This window comes from Phyllobates terribilis, unplaced genomic scaffold (genome assembly GCF_046119375.1).
Source record: "Phyllobates terribilis strain yellow unplaced genomic scaffold, ASM4611937v1 Scaffold_2__4_contigs__length_985480577, whole genome shotgun sequence".
Taxonomy (NCBI): domain Eukaryota; kingdom Metazoa; phylum Chordata; class Amphibia; order Anura; family Dendrobatidae; genus Phyllobates; species Phyllobates terribilis.
In genome coordinates, this window is record NW_027362762.1 from 480,181,145 (window position 1) to 480,196,894 (window position 15,750).

The following is a 15,750-nucleotide window of genomic DNA, read 5'->3' on the forward strand; positions in this document are numbered from 1 at the left end:
GTTAGTGAGGTTGGCTTGAGCCACCAGTGCAGGGACCTCCTGGTTGACGACGTCAGCTGGAACTCCCTGTCGAGAGAAAAAGGGTTCCTGTCCCATGACTTGAGGATGGCTAGTTGGAGAGGCCTGAGGTGAAGCTGGGCAAATGGGACCGCTTCTATTGCCGCCACCATCCTGCCGAGGACTCTCATGGCAAACCGGAGAGTGCGAATTCCTACACGGAGAGGTAGTGCCTTGTCCTTGGGAAGGAACACTAGACCCCTGAAGGTGTTGAATAGCATTCCCAGGAAGGTCAGAGACTGACTCGGGGTTGGTGATGACTTTTGTAAGTTGACTAACCAGCCCAGGCGACTCAGAGTGTCGACTGTGATTGAGACGCTGAGCTCGCAGTCCTTGAAGGTGGGAGCCTTGATAAGGAGATCGTCCTGGTATGGAACGACTACTATGCCTCTGGAGTGCAGGACGTCCATGGTGGCTGCCATGACTTTGGTAAACACTTTGGGAGCCGTGGCGAGTCCGAACGGGAGAGCCACGAACTGGTAGTGGTCCTGGTTGATTGCGAACCTGAGAAATCTCTGATGGGCGGGTGCAATTGGTATATGCAGGTATGCGTCTTGTATGTCTATGGAGGCGAGAAATTCTCCCTTTTCCATGGACGCAATGATGGACCGAAGGGACTCCATGCGGAAGTGACGTACCCGTACATATTTGTTGAGCTGTTTTAGGTCCAGTATGGGCCGTATGCTGCCTCCTTTCTTGGGGACTATGAATAAATTGGAGTAGAACCCTCGGAAGTGCTCGGCCGCGGGGACCGGTACTATGACTCCTGCTTGAAGAAGCGAGAAGACCGCTTGGCGGAAGGCACAAGCCTTGGCTGGCGGTTTTTGGGGAACAGAGAGAAAGAGTCTGTTTGGTGGGTTGGAAGTGAACTCTATCTTGTATCCCGAAGAGACTAGTTCCCTGACCCACCTGTCTTCTGTAATAGGCAGCCAGACTTGATGAAAGAGCAAAAGTCGGCCGCCTACAGGTGGGGTGTCTTCCGCAGTCCGTGAGGTATGATGAGGAGGGAGTCTGAGATTTTCCTCCTTTGAACTTTGACTGGCCTGCTTTTGACTGCCAGGTCTTGTCAGACTTTTGAGTCGACCGTGAGTTATCCCTGCGTAGGGAGCGGTTGCTATTTTGTGCTGGCCGCGAGACGGTCCAGCCCGAAGAGTTCCGAAAGGATCGGAATAGTTTGGTTACGCTTCTTGTAAGTGCGTTTGGGTTTCAGTTGGGGGAGAGAGGTACTCTTACCCCCGGTGGCGTTGGATATCATCGTGTCCAACTGTTCACCAAAAAGTCGACCACTGAGGTACGGGAGGTGCGTGAGGGACTTCTTTGAGGCTGTCTGCTTTCCATTCTCGCAGCCAGAGGATACGCCGAATCGTGATGGCGTTTGATGCTATCCCCGCTGCACCCCTTGCAGAATCCAGAGCTGCATGAAGCATGTAATCTGCTATAACTGCTATTTGAACTGCTTGGTCCGACAGCTCAGGAGCAGATACTTGGAGGCCAGCTTGTAAATTTTTGGCCCAAGCCAGGATGGCCTTGGCAGCCCAAACTGAAGCGAACGCGGGAGCCAGGGAGGCCCCTGCGGCCTCGAAAATTGAACGAGCCTTGCGTTCTACCTGCCGGTCTGCTGTGTCCCTGAGAGTTGAGCTATCTGGCAGTGAAAGGAGTGACTGTGCTGCTAGCCTAGAGACTGGGGGATCCACTTCGGGTGGATCTGTCCATTCCTTGGTGGTCTCCTGTGGGAAGGGGTACCGCGCCTCCAGATATTTGCAATTGGTAAACTTCTTCTCAGGCTGTGAGAACTGCTTTTTAAGGATCGACTTAAACTCTGGGTGGTCAAAGAAGACTATAGGCAGCTTCAGAAGTCCTTCAAAGGAAATCTTGTGTTGTGGTGCCTGCGGGGGTGGATCAGAAATGTCCAGCACCCGATGGATGGACGAGATTACGTCCTCAACTAGCGCTGTATTGCTAGGGGGGATTGGGATCAGAGACCCTTCAGTTTCCTTGTCCGAGTCGGAATCACAGATGCCTTCCGAATCCGGTGTATTGCTAAGGTGTCTCCTGCTGGGTGAACCAGGGTGGAGGCCTTCTCTGGTTGGGGATCGCTGCGGAGAACTGCATCGTCTGTCCCTGGTAGGGGATGGTCTAGATGACCTGGAGCTACGGTGTCTTTCCCTAGAAGGGGATGATCGTGTGCTATGGGATGACGCAGATGAACGTGACCTGTGGGTCCGCTTGCGTCCTGACCTAGACGTGGATGTGCCCGGGTCGTCATGTCGCTGAGTCGAGCCTTCCCTTTGCTGGGTAGCGTTCATAGCCGAGGCATGACTGTGCAGAGCCTGAAGCAATGTGGAGGTTAGGTTATCTATAGACTGCGTCATAGACTGCGACATCTGAGTGACCCATTCCGGCGTGGCAGACACCGAAGCATTGGCAGGGGCTTCTTGGGGCTCTGGCACAGTAGTCTGGATGCAGTCCTGGCAGTGCGGGTACGTGCTGCCACTTGGGAGAGTATTGCTGCAGGCTGTACAGAGTGCATAATAGCAGTCCTGCCTGGTTCTCTTGGACCTTGAGCCCGGCATAGTGCATGCACTGGGGTGGCTATGCAGAGGAGCCTGGACTCACAGCCGAGGAAGAACTCCAGCTGTGATCTTATCCCACCGGTGTGCCCCTAGGTCCAGCGCCGAAGATCCACAGTCCTGTGCCCCCCCCCCCCCAGAGACTGTCTGTCTTCCCTTATCCTGCAGCAGATAATGGCCGCCGGAGTAAAGTTAAGAAGGGGGGTGGAGAGCTGAAAAGGCCGGCAGAACTGTGTGAAATCGGGCCCTTTCAGTCTTGATCCGCCCCCTCTATGACACTGTAGAGTGTCATATTTGTCATCCGGGGGGCAGGCCGCGGAGGTGGCGGCTTCGGCTAGGCCGAAGCCGCGTCCTAACTTAGATGCCTGATGCCCAAAGGGACTGCAGGCCGGCGCAGAAGTCCGGGAGGGGGCTGGATCTGAACCGGACCCCCCCCGGATTTAAAGGCAGGATAGCGGTGGGGTATAAGAGGAAGCCCTGTGAAGAGTCCCCCTGAGGCACCGTAGAGCTGGTGATGCCGCAGAAGCAGGGCGCAGGGAGGCCCGTGCCTCTGTTGTGTTCTGCCTGCGCTTCCCCCGGCCCCGACAGGAGCCCGCAGCAGGGCTGGGGTCCCTGGATTCAGCTGTAGTGTGCTGGCTGCTGGGAGCTGCTGCCTGTACAGGCCCTACCTGAGACGTTTCAACCTAATACCCCCAGGGGGAAATTAGGGAGGTGCTGTTATCGCCATCAGGGGGCTATATCCTCACCTCGACCTCAACCCAGAAACCAAAAGGAATTGGGGAAGGAGGGTGGTCTCGACTTCGAATCAGCACCCGAGGTGCTGGGGAAGGAGCGACATGGGGAATAGTCATCTCAACTTCAACCGTGCACCCCATAATAAGGGGCCGAGGAAGGAGCCATGCCGGGAGTCTCGCAGTAGACCCACTTTTCTTCATCTGTAATCCAGTCGGTGAAAACGGAGTAAAAGTTTTAGGTGTGCCTCCTATGCGACACTAAGCAAAAACTGGAGAAGGCTGATGCCGTCCAGGGGTGTATACTGCAGAGGAGGAGCCACGGTTAATCTTTTTCAGATTATGCATAGTGTCGCCTCCTAGTGGACAGCAGCATAACACCCATGGTCCAGTGTCCCCCAATGAGGAGACAGAGTAAAGCTATTTTTTAAACTGCTCATTGTGATGCATAAATAGTAATTTTATCCTACAAGTTGTTGCATTTGTGATACCAAATATATATATATGTATGTGTGTATGTATAGATATCCGCTCCCAAAGATGCCATAATCTATTAACCAAGGCATCGGAGAGAGCTCTGATCCCATGGGATGATATAAACTATATGCATGAAGAGATAACTGCAGATGGTTAAGCTCAAAGGTCCACACCATCTCTGCGACATCACTATACATTATAGTGCAAGAAGATACTCCAGACTTCAGCTTATACAGTGCCTACAAGTAGTATTCAACCCCCTGCAGATTTAGCTGGTTGACACATGCGGAATTAACTTGGCATTGTGACATTTGTACTGTAGATCAGCCTGGAAGTGGGAAATGCACTGCAGCAAATTTTTTTTTTTTTTTTAAAAAAACGTTAAAAGTTAATTCAGAGTGTCATTTATTATTCAACCCCTCAAACCACAAGAATTCTGTTTGGTCCCCCAAAAGTATTAAGAAGTAGTTCAGGCACCAAGAATAATGAGCTTCTCATGTGTGGATTAAAGATCTCTTTTGCCAGCCTTTTCTGACTATTTAAGACCCTCCCCAAACTTGTGAACAGCACTCAGACATGGTCAACATGGGAAAGACAAAAAGAGCATTCCAAGGCCAACAGAGACAAGATCGTGGAGGGTCACAAGGCTGGCAAGGGGTACAAAACCCTTTCCAAGGAGTTGGGCCTACCTGTCTCCACTGTTGGGAGCATCATCCGTAAGTGGAAGGCTTATGGAACTACTGTTAGCCTTCCACGGCCAGGACAGCCTTTGAAAGTGTCCTCCCGTGCCGAGGCCAGGCTTGTCCGAAGAGTCAAGGCTAACCCAAGGACAACAAGGAAGGAGCTCCGGGAAGATCTCATGGCAGTGGGGACATTGGTTTCAGTCAATACCATAAGTAACGTACTCCACCGCAATGGTCTCCGTTCCAGACGAGCCCGTAAGGTACCTTTACTTTCAAAGCGTCATGTCAAGGCTCGTCTACAGTTTGCTCATGATCACTTGGAGGACTCTGAGACAGACTGGTTCAAGGTTCTATGGTCTGATGAGACCAAGATCGAGATCTTTGGTGCCAACCACACACGTGACGTTTGGAGACTGGATGGCACTGCATACGACCCCAAGAATACCATCCCTACAGTCAAGTATGGTGGTGGCAGCATCATGCTGTGGGGCTGTTTCTCTGCCAAGGGGCCTGGCCATCTGGTCTGCATCCATGGGAAGATGGATAGCACGGCCTACCTGGAGATTTTGGCCAAGAACCTCCGCTCCTCCATCAAGGATCTTAGGATGGGTCGTAATTTCATCTTCCAACAAGACAACGACCCAAAGCACACAGCCAAGAAAACCAAGGCCTGGTTCAAGAGGGAAAAAGTCAAGGTGTTGGAGTGGCCTAGTCAGTCTCCTGACCTTAACCCAATTGAAAACTTGTGGAAGGAGCTCAAGAATAAAGTCCACATGAGACACCCAAAGAACCTAGATAACTTGGAGAAGATCTGCATGGAGGAGTGGGCCAAGATAACTCCACAGACCTGTGCCGGCCTGATCAGGTCTTATAAAACAAGGGTTATTCCACAAAATATTAAACATAGGGGTTGTATAATAATTGACCCACACTTTTATGTTTAAAATTTAATAAAATTCAACTGAGCAACATAACTTTTTGGTTTGTAAGATTTATGCTTCTGTTCATAAAACCTACTCTCGTTTGCAGTTTGAAGGCTCTAACTTATTTGCATCTTATCAAACCAGCTAAATCTGCAGGGGGTTGAATACTACTTGTAGGCACTGTAAGTATGATAATTTGTGGGAAACAAACAGTGATTTTAATCCTAAATATCTGTCTATTTAATGTAATAATTAATAGCATTTCTAATATACTTTAATTACGAAGTCCCTATCATTCCCTCTCTAATCACTGTACTTTCTGTTTGAGAGTCCCCAGGACATGCTGGGATACTCCCATGAGAGGTCATGGTCATCAGGGGGTATAGGCTTCGGTCACTGCCGTAGCCTGTTCCCGTCATGAAACAAAGTCATCTGTGACATTTGTTTCAGGGGCGGGGCTCGAACCAGCTCTACTGAGCATGCGTCGCTTGTAAATTCCAACATATGTTCAGTACGAGCTCCCTTGTCACTGTGCAATATTACTTTAAATGCATAGTGACAGTGTACTCCATCGCCGGCTCTGATAAGAGGTGACCAGCCGGTAAGCGAGCGCAGGGCATTGTAAGAGAGAACCTGGCAAGAAGAGAGAACAGAGACCAGCCCAGTCCCCAAAGGTGACACTTTACGGGCGGGGATTAGTTCATACAGCCAGTGCATGATACATGCTAACCATGGTTTGGACAGCATAAATCAGCTGTCAGGTTCACTTTAAAGGGTTATTCTCATAGAAGCCAGTAATGGTTGAGACTGGAGTATCACATTTAAATGCTGTCCACAGAACATATTGCACCAGAAAGAGGAGAGAGGCTGGGCTAATCAAAGAGAAGTGAACAGGAGTTATGGAAACAGTATCAGCAGCCTTCAGCTGTTTCCAGAACCCCTCCTCTTGAGGTAAACGTTTGGATGCAATACTCACATTAGAGCCATAAAAATAACCCTTTAAACACACAACCAATTGAAAAGACTGGATACAGTAAAATAATTTACTGGAAACAAGACCAGCTATGCACTGGCTTTCAGCTTAAAGAAGTCACTAAGAATGTTTTCATCCACTAACACAAAAACAAAGGTTATAATAGGGAAGAACTGAAATGGAAATTATATTGGAAAGTTGTATAACTTTTATTGTGCAAGGATTAAGCTTGAACCCCCTTAAACTGTTAGATGTACCGAATTACAAATGTAAAGAACCATTACAAGAAACATATATGGCTATATTCTATCCAGCCTCAGGGTTACCTGAACTAAATTCTAAATGACTACATCTAGAAGTAAACTATTACAAAATCCTAAACCAACCTTTTAGGAGGAGGTGATTGCCACCTTTTCAGAGTCTGCATCCTGAGAGCAAGGAGGAAACAAACAGTTCAAGTTTCAAGCGCATATTCCAAAAAATATGCAGAAAGATTAACAACTTTTTGTGCAGTAGCAGATGATGAAAGGTCTGCCCACTGTGACTTTACCAGAGACCCTTGAAAAATTATTGGCCTTCAGGATTCTAAGAAATTAGCCCCATGGAAGCTTATATGGCAGACAAAAGCAGTCAGATACTTCTTGTCTAAGAAACTTATGGTAGAGGTGTGCAGTTGGAAGACAATTATTGGTGCTTCATAAAGTAAAAGTTATGTTCATATAGATTGTCTAATTTGTTTCTAAGGGAACATTTGAAGAAAGGCTTCTGTTAAACCCCTCTTTCTTCTGAATCATATTTTTCTATGAGTGAATTTCCATCAATTGCTTTTGGTGGAGAAAACAGAATAAACTTAATTTTGATCAGTTTGAAAAAGAAGCTTATAAGAGAATGAAAAGTCCTAATATTCTGAACAGCCATGTTAAACCTAGCAGCCATCTTGTTCAGAAGTTTGAGCTAAGTTTTTCAGCTAATGAGATGCATGTTCTGCGGTTCTCCCCACAATGCAGATATAAAGTGATGTCAGTGCCATTAGCAAGTATAGTAAGTATACACAAAGGTTAATGGGAGCAGCTGCAGGTCATTGGGAAAGTAAATAAGTGGTGTTATAGGGTAGTAAATAGTGGCACTGTAATAGTATGGAAATTCGGACAATACAGTTGTCAATATGTGGAGAATTTATGATGAAACTATCATTACTTAAGAGACACCTGGAGATTTATGGATTATAATGGACATTGGTAAAATTACTCAAATATTGTCATGTTGCATTATCACATTGTTGTTCTAAAGTAAGGAACTTTCTTACAAAACTCAGTACTAGTATGAACAAATCATGACTGCTAAGATTAGGGACAGATTTTCACCTTTGTCTGGAAAAATGCTGTTGGTTTGGTGAAATGTATCAAAAGCTCAGCTACTATATGTCCACTGGTACTTACTGTGGAGAAGGTTCCTTGGGTCTTTTCCGTGAAGGGGATGGACTTCTTGATGTAGAATGCCTACGTCTCCTCCCAACTTCTCCATTTTTCACTCCTGAGCGCTTTGGCCGTTCATCTTCTGAAGAAGAGGATGATCCAGAATCTAGAATTTAATAGTAGAAATGATGTGGGTATTTCCTATTAAACATTGAAATCTGTTACAATACTAAAAACAAAACAAACTTTTCTGATCACAAAATGTCATTTTGGGCAATGACAGATGTGACATAATAGTTTTCTTTTGGTTATTGCAAAATATAAAGTCTATGGACTTAAGTAAAATATTAAAAGCAATTACCTGAGGAGGATTGCTGATTTTGTCTCCTATACTGACGACGTTGCTGCACTGAATCGGATGTTCCCATTTTGCCTCCCTTATCATCATCTGCAAAAGCAAAATTTTAAAGAGCAATCACAGAGTTGGGCATACCTCTCACATTGTCTAAAGGGAAGCGATCAACAGAAAGTAACTCATTGTTTAGATCAGGCTTTTGTATTCAATGTATTTCTTTTGTTCAATGTTTGTGTAAAAAAAAAACAGTCAATGTCACAGATTTCAGGACACATACATTAGCCACAGTGGTCAGATCCAGACCCTATCTTTTGTATTGAAGCATCTAATGAGCCTGTGCAAAGATCATTGTGAAGGGAGGAAGAGCAGGGTCAGCTGTGACATCAACTATCACCATTGGTGGATCCGGAGTATCAGCCTTACATCAGGCTGGGAGAGGGAGAAGTGTGTGTGTGTGTGTTTGTGTGTTTGTGGGGGGTGTTGTAGGACAGTTGGTCCACATCCAAGAAAGTCAGTTTGATTAAGCTGAGTGGACTCAGATCAGACTTTCTCAGATGTGGAGAATTTAAAAGAAAGACGTTTCTTCATTCAGTCTGTGTGTAAATCGGACAGCACTCTGACGTCATCCGCAAAAAAATAAAAACCACCATAATTATGGGTTTTCTTAGCCGCCGTAACATTAACATAAAAAGCAATCAAAACATTGCATCTACTACAAAATGGTATCAGTAAAAACGTCAGCTCAGGGCACAAAAAAATAAGCCATCACCCAGCCCCCGAAAAATGAAAATGTTAAGGGTCATGGAAAAAGACGATAAAAGCAAAAAAAGTTTTTCATTACAAATTTGATAATTTTTTTCACCATTTAAGACATGTTTGGTATCTATGTACTCGTACTGATCTGGAGAATCATATTGCCAGGTCAGTTTTACCATATTGTGAACATGGTAAATGAAAAACCTAAAAATAATAGTGGAATTGCACTTTTTTTGCAATTTCAACACACTTGGAATTTTTTCCCCAGTTTCAGTAAGTCATATAATAAAATGAAATAAAATAAATAAATAAGTTATGGCTCTTGGAAGAAGGGGAGGGGAAAAAAAATAGAAGGTGAAAGGATTAAAACGACTTTCCACTTTCAGGAAAGTAGACCCAAAACATCTACCACACCACAGCCGCTGAGCTCAGTGAATGGATACAGTAGAGATGTGCACTGTTGATGTGTATGCAGTTAAGTGGCACCTCTTGGCCAAACAGAACCAGTACTTAACATGGATCTCACGTGTAGTGTTATAGATTGTCCATCAAACTAACGCTAAACAAAAGTATCATGACCTACCAGACTCCGATATTTCCCTTTTGCGGGGCTTTGGGGGAGGTGAAGGAGATTTCCGCTTCTCTACAATTTTTTGTTTTGATGCTGTAATGAAATACAACAAAAGCTTAATGTAAATGAAGATCGCAGAAAACACTTTATCCACAGAACACAAATGATTCCACAAGTCAATAACTATGGCAATAGTTTGTGCTTACCTGAAGTACGAGCAGGTGAAACAGAACTTCTAGGCTTCCTTGCACGCGATAACTGCTGTGGCGAGGGAGACCGCCTTTTCTGTGGTGGGCTTGGAGGTGGAGACTGTCTGAAACGTCTCCGTGGAGGACTAGCAGATGGAGATGAGCGGCGTGGCTTGCGTGGGGGGCTGGAGGAAATTCTTTTGGGCTGCTTCTTAGGGGGTGGCGGTGGTGATCGGGATGAGGAGGATGAACTACTACTTCCAGATAAAGATGCTGAAGAACGCCTCCTACTGAGCATTTGAGGAAAAAAAATGTTCAAAATATTTTAAACAAAAATCCATTCAAGAATATAATAATTAGCTCATATATTCTCATACAGAACTCATATCTCATGCTAACTATCCCCTTAGTGATCAGCCAATTTTTTTTTTCCGTTTTTGCCTCTTCTCACTTCAGCAGCCTTTTTTTTTTTTTTTTCTTCATTGACATGGCTGTATGAGATTTTGTTTTATGTTTTATAAGGCACAAATTGTATTTGTTCAGTGCTGTTTTGGGGGCTATACATAAATTACTGGGTAAATGTACATATTTTTTTGGGGGGGGTTGCAATTTCAATACAGAAAAAAAAATATTTCTAGTTTATTTTTGTGTTTATATTTTTGTTTGTCATGCTTCACACAAATTGTTGAAATTTTCTTCAGGTTATTAAGGTTGTGTGAATATCTAATGTTTGCTGTGCCAGGTGTCCCTGGCAGAGTTGAGCCAGGTGTGCTAGGACCCAGGAACCCTACTATGATGGCAGAAGCCAATGCTTGTCCAATTCATAGGGCTCACCGAGCGCTATGAATCTGGCAAAAGAGAAGACAGAAACAGTGCTAACAGATTCCATCTTTTCACTAGGATCCAATAGCTGGTGAACACTGTGGGCTTTAACCCTGCACCGTAAATTTACAGCTTTTGGTCTTTATAGGAGTAACAATGAACAACAGATTATCAAATACTTACCGTCTAACTGGACTTCTACTTCTCTTGTGTCTAGGTGGGGGAGGCAATCGGCGAGGAGGGCTTCGCCGTCGAGGAGATGGCCTACGACGGGGGCTAGGTCGCCTTCTTGGGCTGTAGGATCTATTATATAATTATTATATCAAGATCAACATAATAAATATCCTACTGACAAACCAAAACTTAAACCATTCAAAAAAAAAAAAAAAAAATAATACCTGGATCTTGAACGATGACGTCTTCGTGGTCTAGAATGGGAAGGGGAACGAGATTTGGACTTGGATTTTGAACGTGTACGAGATCTATGACGATGTCGCTCTTTCTCTTTAATTTTCCGGGAATTTGGTTCTGGTGATGCATCCTTGATATCTGGTGCAGAATCGGGCTTGGAGATCTTAACTATGTCACTGGAAGAGAAGAAAGTCTTTAATATATATCTTTAAGAGCGAAAAGAAACAAAGAAAAAAAAAAGAGGAGCCAGTCGGCGGCCTCTATGGTCTTCCGCCATATTACTTGCTTCACTGCTTAATTTGGAGATCAGTGGCAGTCCGTGGGTTGTCTGGTGCACGAGTGGGGTGGAAACTTCAAAATGCAATTCAATGCATAACTATTAGTGTTGATTGAGTATGTATCACTAACCCTTTCCAGCGAGCACGCTCGGGTGCTCGCCGAGTATTTTGGTGCGCTCGGTGTTTCTTTCACTGTCGTCATGCCTGCATGTGTCACGGCTGTTAGACAGGTGTGACACATGCAGAGATTGCCTGTCGAACAGCGAGCGTGCTCACCGGAAAGGGTTAATGATACATACTCGATCAACACTAATAACTATGCTTTTGGTCCATAGAGTTTGGACCTTCTGAGAAAGTGGTATTTAAAATAAATTAAATTAATCTGGAGCCAGAGACACGCGTCTTCCCCCTAAGTGACATTAAGCTAAACTGAAAAACTTGGTTGCCAGTGGGTAGGCCTAGCCTGCTGAGGAGGATTCTATGTTTTTTTCGATTAAAGTTGTAATGCTTAGTGTCAGCCTCCTGATGGCAGCAGTGTAACCCCATGTTTTTTTTGTGTCCCCCAATGAAGCCTGAAAGTTTTACTTTATTTTGGAAAACATTGGTGCCTATTCTTTTTCCCTTAAAACTATTGGGACTCGATACAGTCATAGAGAAGTTACAGGGACTGAAAGGTTCTGGGCCTTATGCACACATCCATCTATAGCCCTTAAGGGGAACAACTAACATTACAACTATGAACAGGTTCAATGAAATGGTAAGACAAACATACATATGTTTGATAAACAAATTATTGTAAATTTCCTTACAAAATATTCCCACCATCTTTCAGCACATACAGCAATATATAGCTGAAACAACTTTGATTTCAGCCTTACTTAACCCTTTTCTGACTGGGAAAAATTTTTCTGTCAGTGTAAGGCTATGTGCCCACGATGCAGAAATGTTCAGGATTTTTTCCTGAGCGTTTCTGCATCTCCCTGGCGGATTGTACATGCGGATTGTACATGCGTTTTCCTGCCAGGGACAAGCGGATGTGAAGCGTTCTTCACTTGCATTTCCGCATACGGGTTGACAAGCACTTTCCCAGCGATTTTAGCATCACTTGGAAAGTGCTTGTCAACTTGGTCACACTATATAAATCCATGCAAACGGCATGGATTTATATAGTGTGACCGTAAAAGAATGGTAAAAAATAAATCTATACTTACATTCCGATGGCCCCCACAGTCTTGCTTCGCTCCGTCCTGGCTTGCTGGCAGCTCGCGGTGCACTACACTGTAGGACCTGCGCTGACGTCACAGTCATGTTGCCGGAAGTGAAGACGAGCGCACCGCGGGCCATCAGAAGGTAAATATATTTATTTTTTATTTTATTTTTTTTTCACAAGTTCTATTGTACCCGGGTGTGGAGGAGAGTCTCCTCTTCTCTAGACCTGGGTACCATAAGCACATTGAAACGCTTGGATTCCGCATGTACAGATGCAGTGATGCGCAATCCATGCGGTCCAATGAAAGTCAATGGCGGCGAAAACGCAGCGCTTCCGCAAAATAACTGGTAGTGCTGCGTTTTTTTCCGCAATGATAACCCGCAGCGGAAATTTCTGCAGCATGAGCACAGCACATGCGGATCATCATTGGGGAACATGGCAGGCCTTTTACCATGCGTTTTTTTAAGCGTTTATGCAGCGTTTTTGCCGCTGCGGAAACACTTAAAAAACGCATCGTGGGCACACAGCCTATCAGTGTAACTTTTTTTTCCTTTTTTTTTTAATGGGATAAGTTGTAGTTTTGAATGACACCAATAATTTTACCATCCAAAGTACTGGAAAATGGGAAAAATACATTTCAATCGCGGTGAAATCATGCACAAAAAAAAAAGCGATTGTTTTTTTTCTTCCAGGTTTTGTTTTTATAGTGTTAACTGTTCAGTAAAAATGACCTGGCAATATGATTCTCTAGCTAAGATTATGGAGATGGCAAACTTGTATACATCTTTTTTTCTACTTAAGGGGTGAGAAAAAAAAAGTTAAGAAAATTCGTAAAAAATAAATACATTTTCGCTTGTGTTGTCACGACCAGATTCTCATTTTTCAGTCATTGGAGCGTTGTTAGGGCTTATTTTTTGCATTGACTTTTTTTTATTGATATTATTTTGGAATAGACAAGTTTTGAATTTTTTTTTCATAAAAAGCAAAAAAAAAAAATTTAAAAATTATACACACTTTTTTTTTTTAAACTTAACTAGTCCCCTTAGAGGACTTGAACCTACAATCAATCGGATTGGCTTTTACAGAGTACTGCAATACATTGGTATTTCATATCATCTGAGCAGTCTTCCTATGTACGCTAGCCAACGTCATGGCAGGCAGTCATGTAGGGGACTGATATTTAACCCCTTAGTGACCACTAGACGTCTTTTTACTGACCTGCGATATAAGAGACTAGCATTCCCCGACAGGTGACAATCCTGTAACGGTCACCTGTACATTATAGCTGACAACTTGCTGCATCAGCCACGATCAGTGATGGCACCGACCATGGACGTTTAACCCCTTAGATTCTGCTGTCAATAGTGACTACAGAATCTAAATAGTTAACAGAGGGTGGGGGCTCCCTCTTTAACCTTAACGGCACTCAGATCTTGATCGTGTGGTCCTGATATTTGGCCAGGAACTACCAAGTCAAACAACGGCCTTAGAGTCTGCTGACTTTAGCGGCCTGTTCAGAAGTTATGAAAATTTAGGTGGTAAAAATAAACTTTTTCATTCTTGTCATGCCACTTTCTATTACTTCCTGAAAAGAACCAGAAGGGTTAATGAACTACCTGAAAGCAACTTTAAATACATTGAGGGGTGCAGTTTTTAAAATGGTATGACTTTTGGGTGGTTTCCAACATATAGGACCCCCCCAAAGTCACTTCAAAACTGAACAGGTCTCTATAAAATTAAGTTTTGTAAATTTCCTTGAAAAAATGCTGCTACATTTTTAAACTTTCTAAAATGCTAACAAAGTGCTGATGTAAAGCAGACATGAGGGAAATGGTATTTATTAATGTTTTTGTGTGGTGTGACTACTGGGATTAAAGGGATAGTCATCCAAAGTTTGAAAACTAAAATTTTTAAAACATCATATCAACCTAATTTTACCATTATTATAAAGTATCATGTGCCACAAAAAAACAATCTCAAAATCAATGGGATATGTTGAAGCATTCCAGAGTTATTACTACATAAGTGACACTGATCAGATTTCAAAACATTGGTCCGGTCACTAAGGTATTAATGAGTTAACAGCAGGCGCGGAGCGAAGGCAGATGATGGCTAAATAACACAACTCATCTGAGGACAATAATGCAGGCTCATTTTCTATGAGAGGGACCAGACATATGATGTAATAGTAAGTCATATGTTGGGAAGGGGTTAAAGTATATGCGCTGTTAAGAGCTCATTGTCCTTTCCGCATATAGCCTTGTCCAATTTTTTAACGAAAATGCATAAAAAATAACTTGAGATGTGGCTGATATTTTCTGCCATGGATTTTTTCTCCGCTTTACAAAGCAATAAAGCTACTATGTAAAATAGTTAAAACAGGAATGCTGTGGTCTATTAAGAGGACCAGTCACCAGGTCAAAGGTGGCCAAGTGTTAGAATTTATTTTGTTCTTGCTGCAATTCTGAGCATGTCGTTTTTATAAAATCACCCATATAGTCCCATAGAGTTGAGCCTTTTTTAGGTCGTGCTTATTTATATTGTCTTTATGAAGGCGGAATTATCATGTAAGCAACAACCCCTTTAGTAGAGACCATAAAAAGTATTACTAAATTAAAAAGACCTAGATCACGGGCAGTAAAAAAACAGACAGGGTACTCAAGGGGGAAAACAGATTGTTAACTTAAAGACCTGTCACCAGTTTAAACTGCTCCTTTGTGTATTCGGCTCTTTAAGAAAACATCCATAGGTTCCAACGATAGGGGCCTTTTTATGTAGTGCTAATTTCTATTATCTTTACAGAGGGGGGAGTTGTTCCCAAGGTAATTATGTAAAGCAACCTGAAGATGCCCCCTGAAAATCCTGTCAAGCACACCACCTTGTAAAGACCATAAAAATAAACACTAATGTAAAAGGCCGTTATCGCTGGAACCGTATGCTGGATATATAAATAAAGAAAAAACGCCATACATAGGGGAGCAGTAGGAATAGAATGAAAACTGCCAATTTCGACCTGGTGAAAGGCCCTCTTTAAACGTGCCACATCTGAATGTGGCCTTAACCAAGGTTTCCTGCGTCACTTGGGACGCTGGCTAAAGTTTTCATTCTTATCAAAGACATATATGGGAGTGGATCTTCTGAACTCAACCATTGCTGCCTAATTGTCCATAGTGATGGCTAGTGTTCAGAAATGCTACACTAAGTACAGCTAGGCTCATTTATGGCAGTCTGCCTCATATACTAGCTCCCATCAGGAGGGAATCCCGCTGCTACTCTATGCTTTACACTGCAGAGCTACCCATTTCAAATGGCTGATGCTGTGACAAGCAT

General features: G+C 43.7%; 1 protein-coding gene across 7 annotated transcripts in view; it reads right to left on the bottom strand.

The window, feature by feature from the left end:
* Positions 1 to 15,750, bottom strand: part of SRRM1 (serine and arginine repetitive matrix 1) — a 48,397-nt gene that overhangs the window by 10,367 nt on the left and 22,280 nt on the right. For 4 of the 7 annotated variants that reach the window (XM_073665820.1, XM_073665826.1, XM_073665825.1 and 1 more), the window contains 7 exons: positions 10,920 to 11,108; positions 10,705 to 10,824; positions 9,718 to 9,989; positions 9,524 to 9,604; positions 8,191 to 8,277; positions 7,854 to 7,995; positions 6,801 to 6,842 (listed from right to left, as the gene is read on the bottom strand). In XM_073665820.1, the coding sequence (XP_073521921.1) occupies positions 6,801 to 6,842; positions 7,854 to 7,995; positions 8,191 to 8,277; positions 9,524 to 9,604; positions 9,718 to 9,989; positions 10,705 to 10,824; positions 10,920 to 11,108 (933 nt within the window). The remainder of the gene's footprint in view (positions 1 to 6,800; positions 6,843 to 7,853; positions 7,996 to 8,190; positions 8,278 to 9,523; positions 9,605 to 9,717; positions 9,990 to 10,704; positions 10,825 to 10,919; positions 11,109 to 15,750) is intronic. The other 3 variants (XM_073665821.1, XM_073665823.1, XM_073665822.1) reach the window with 3 other exon arrangements.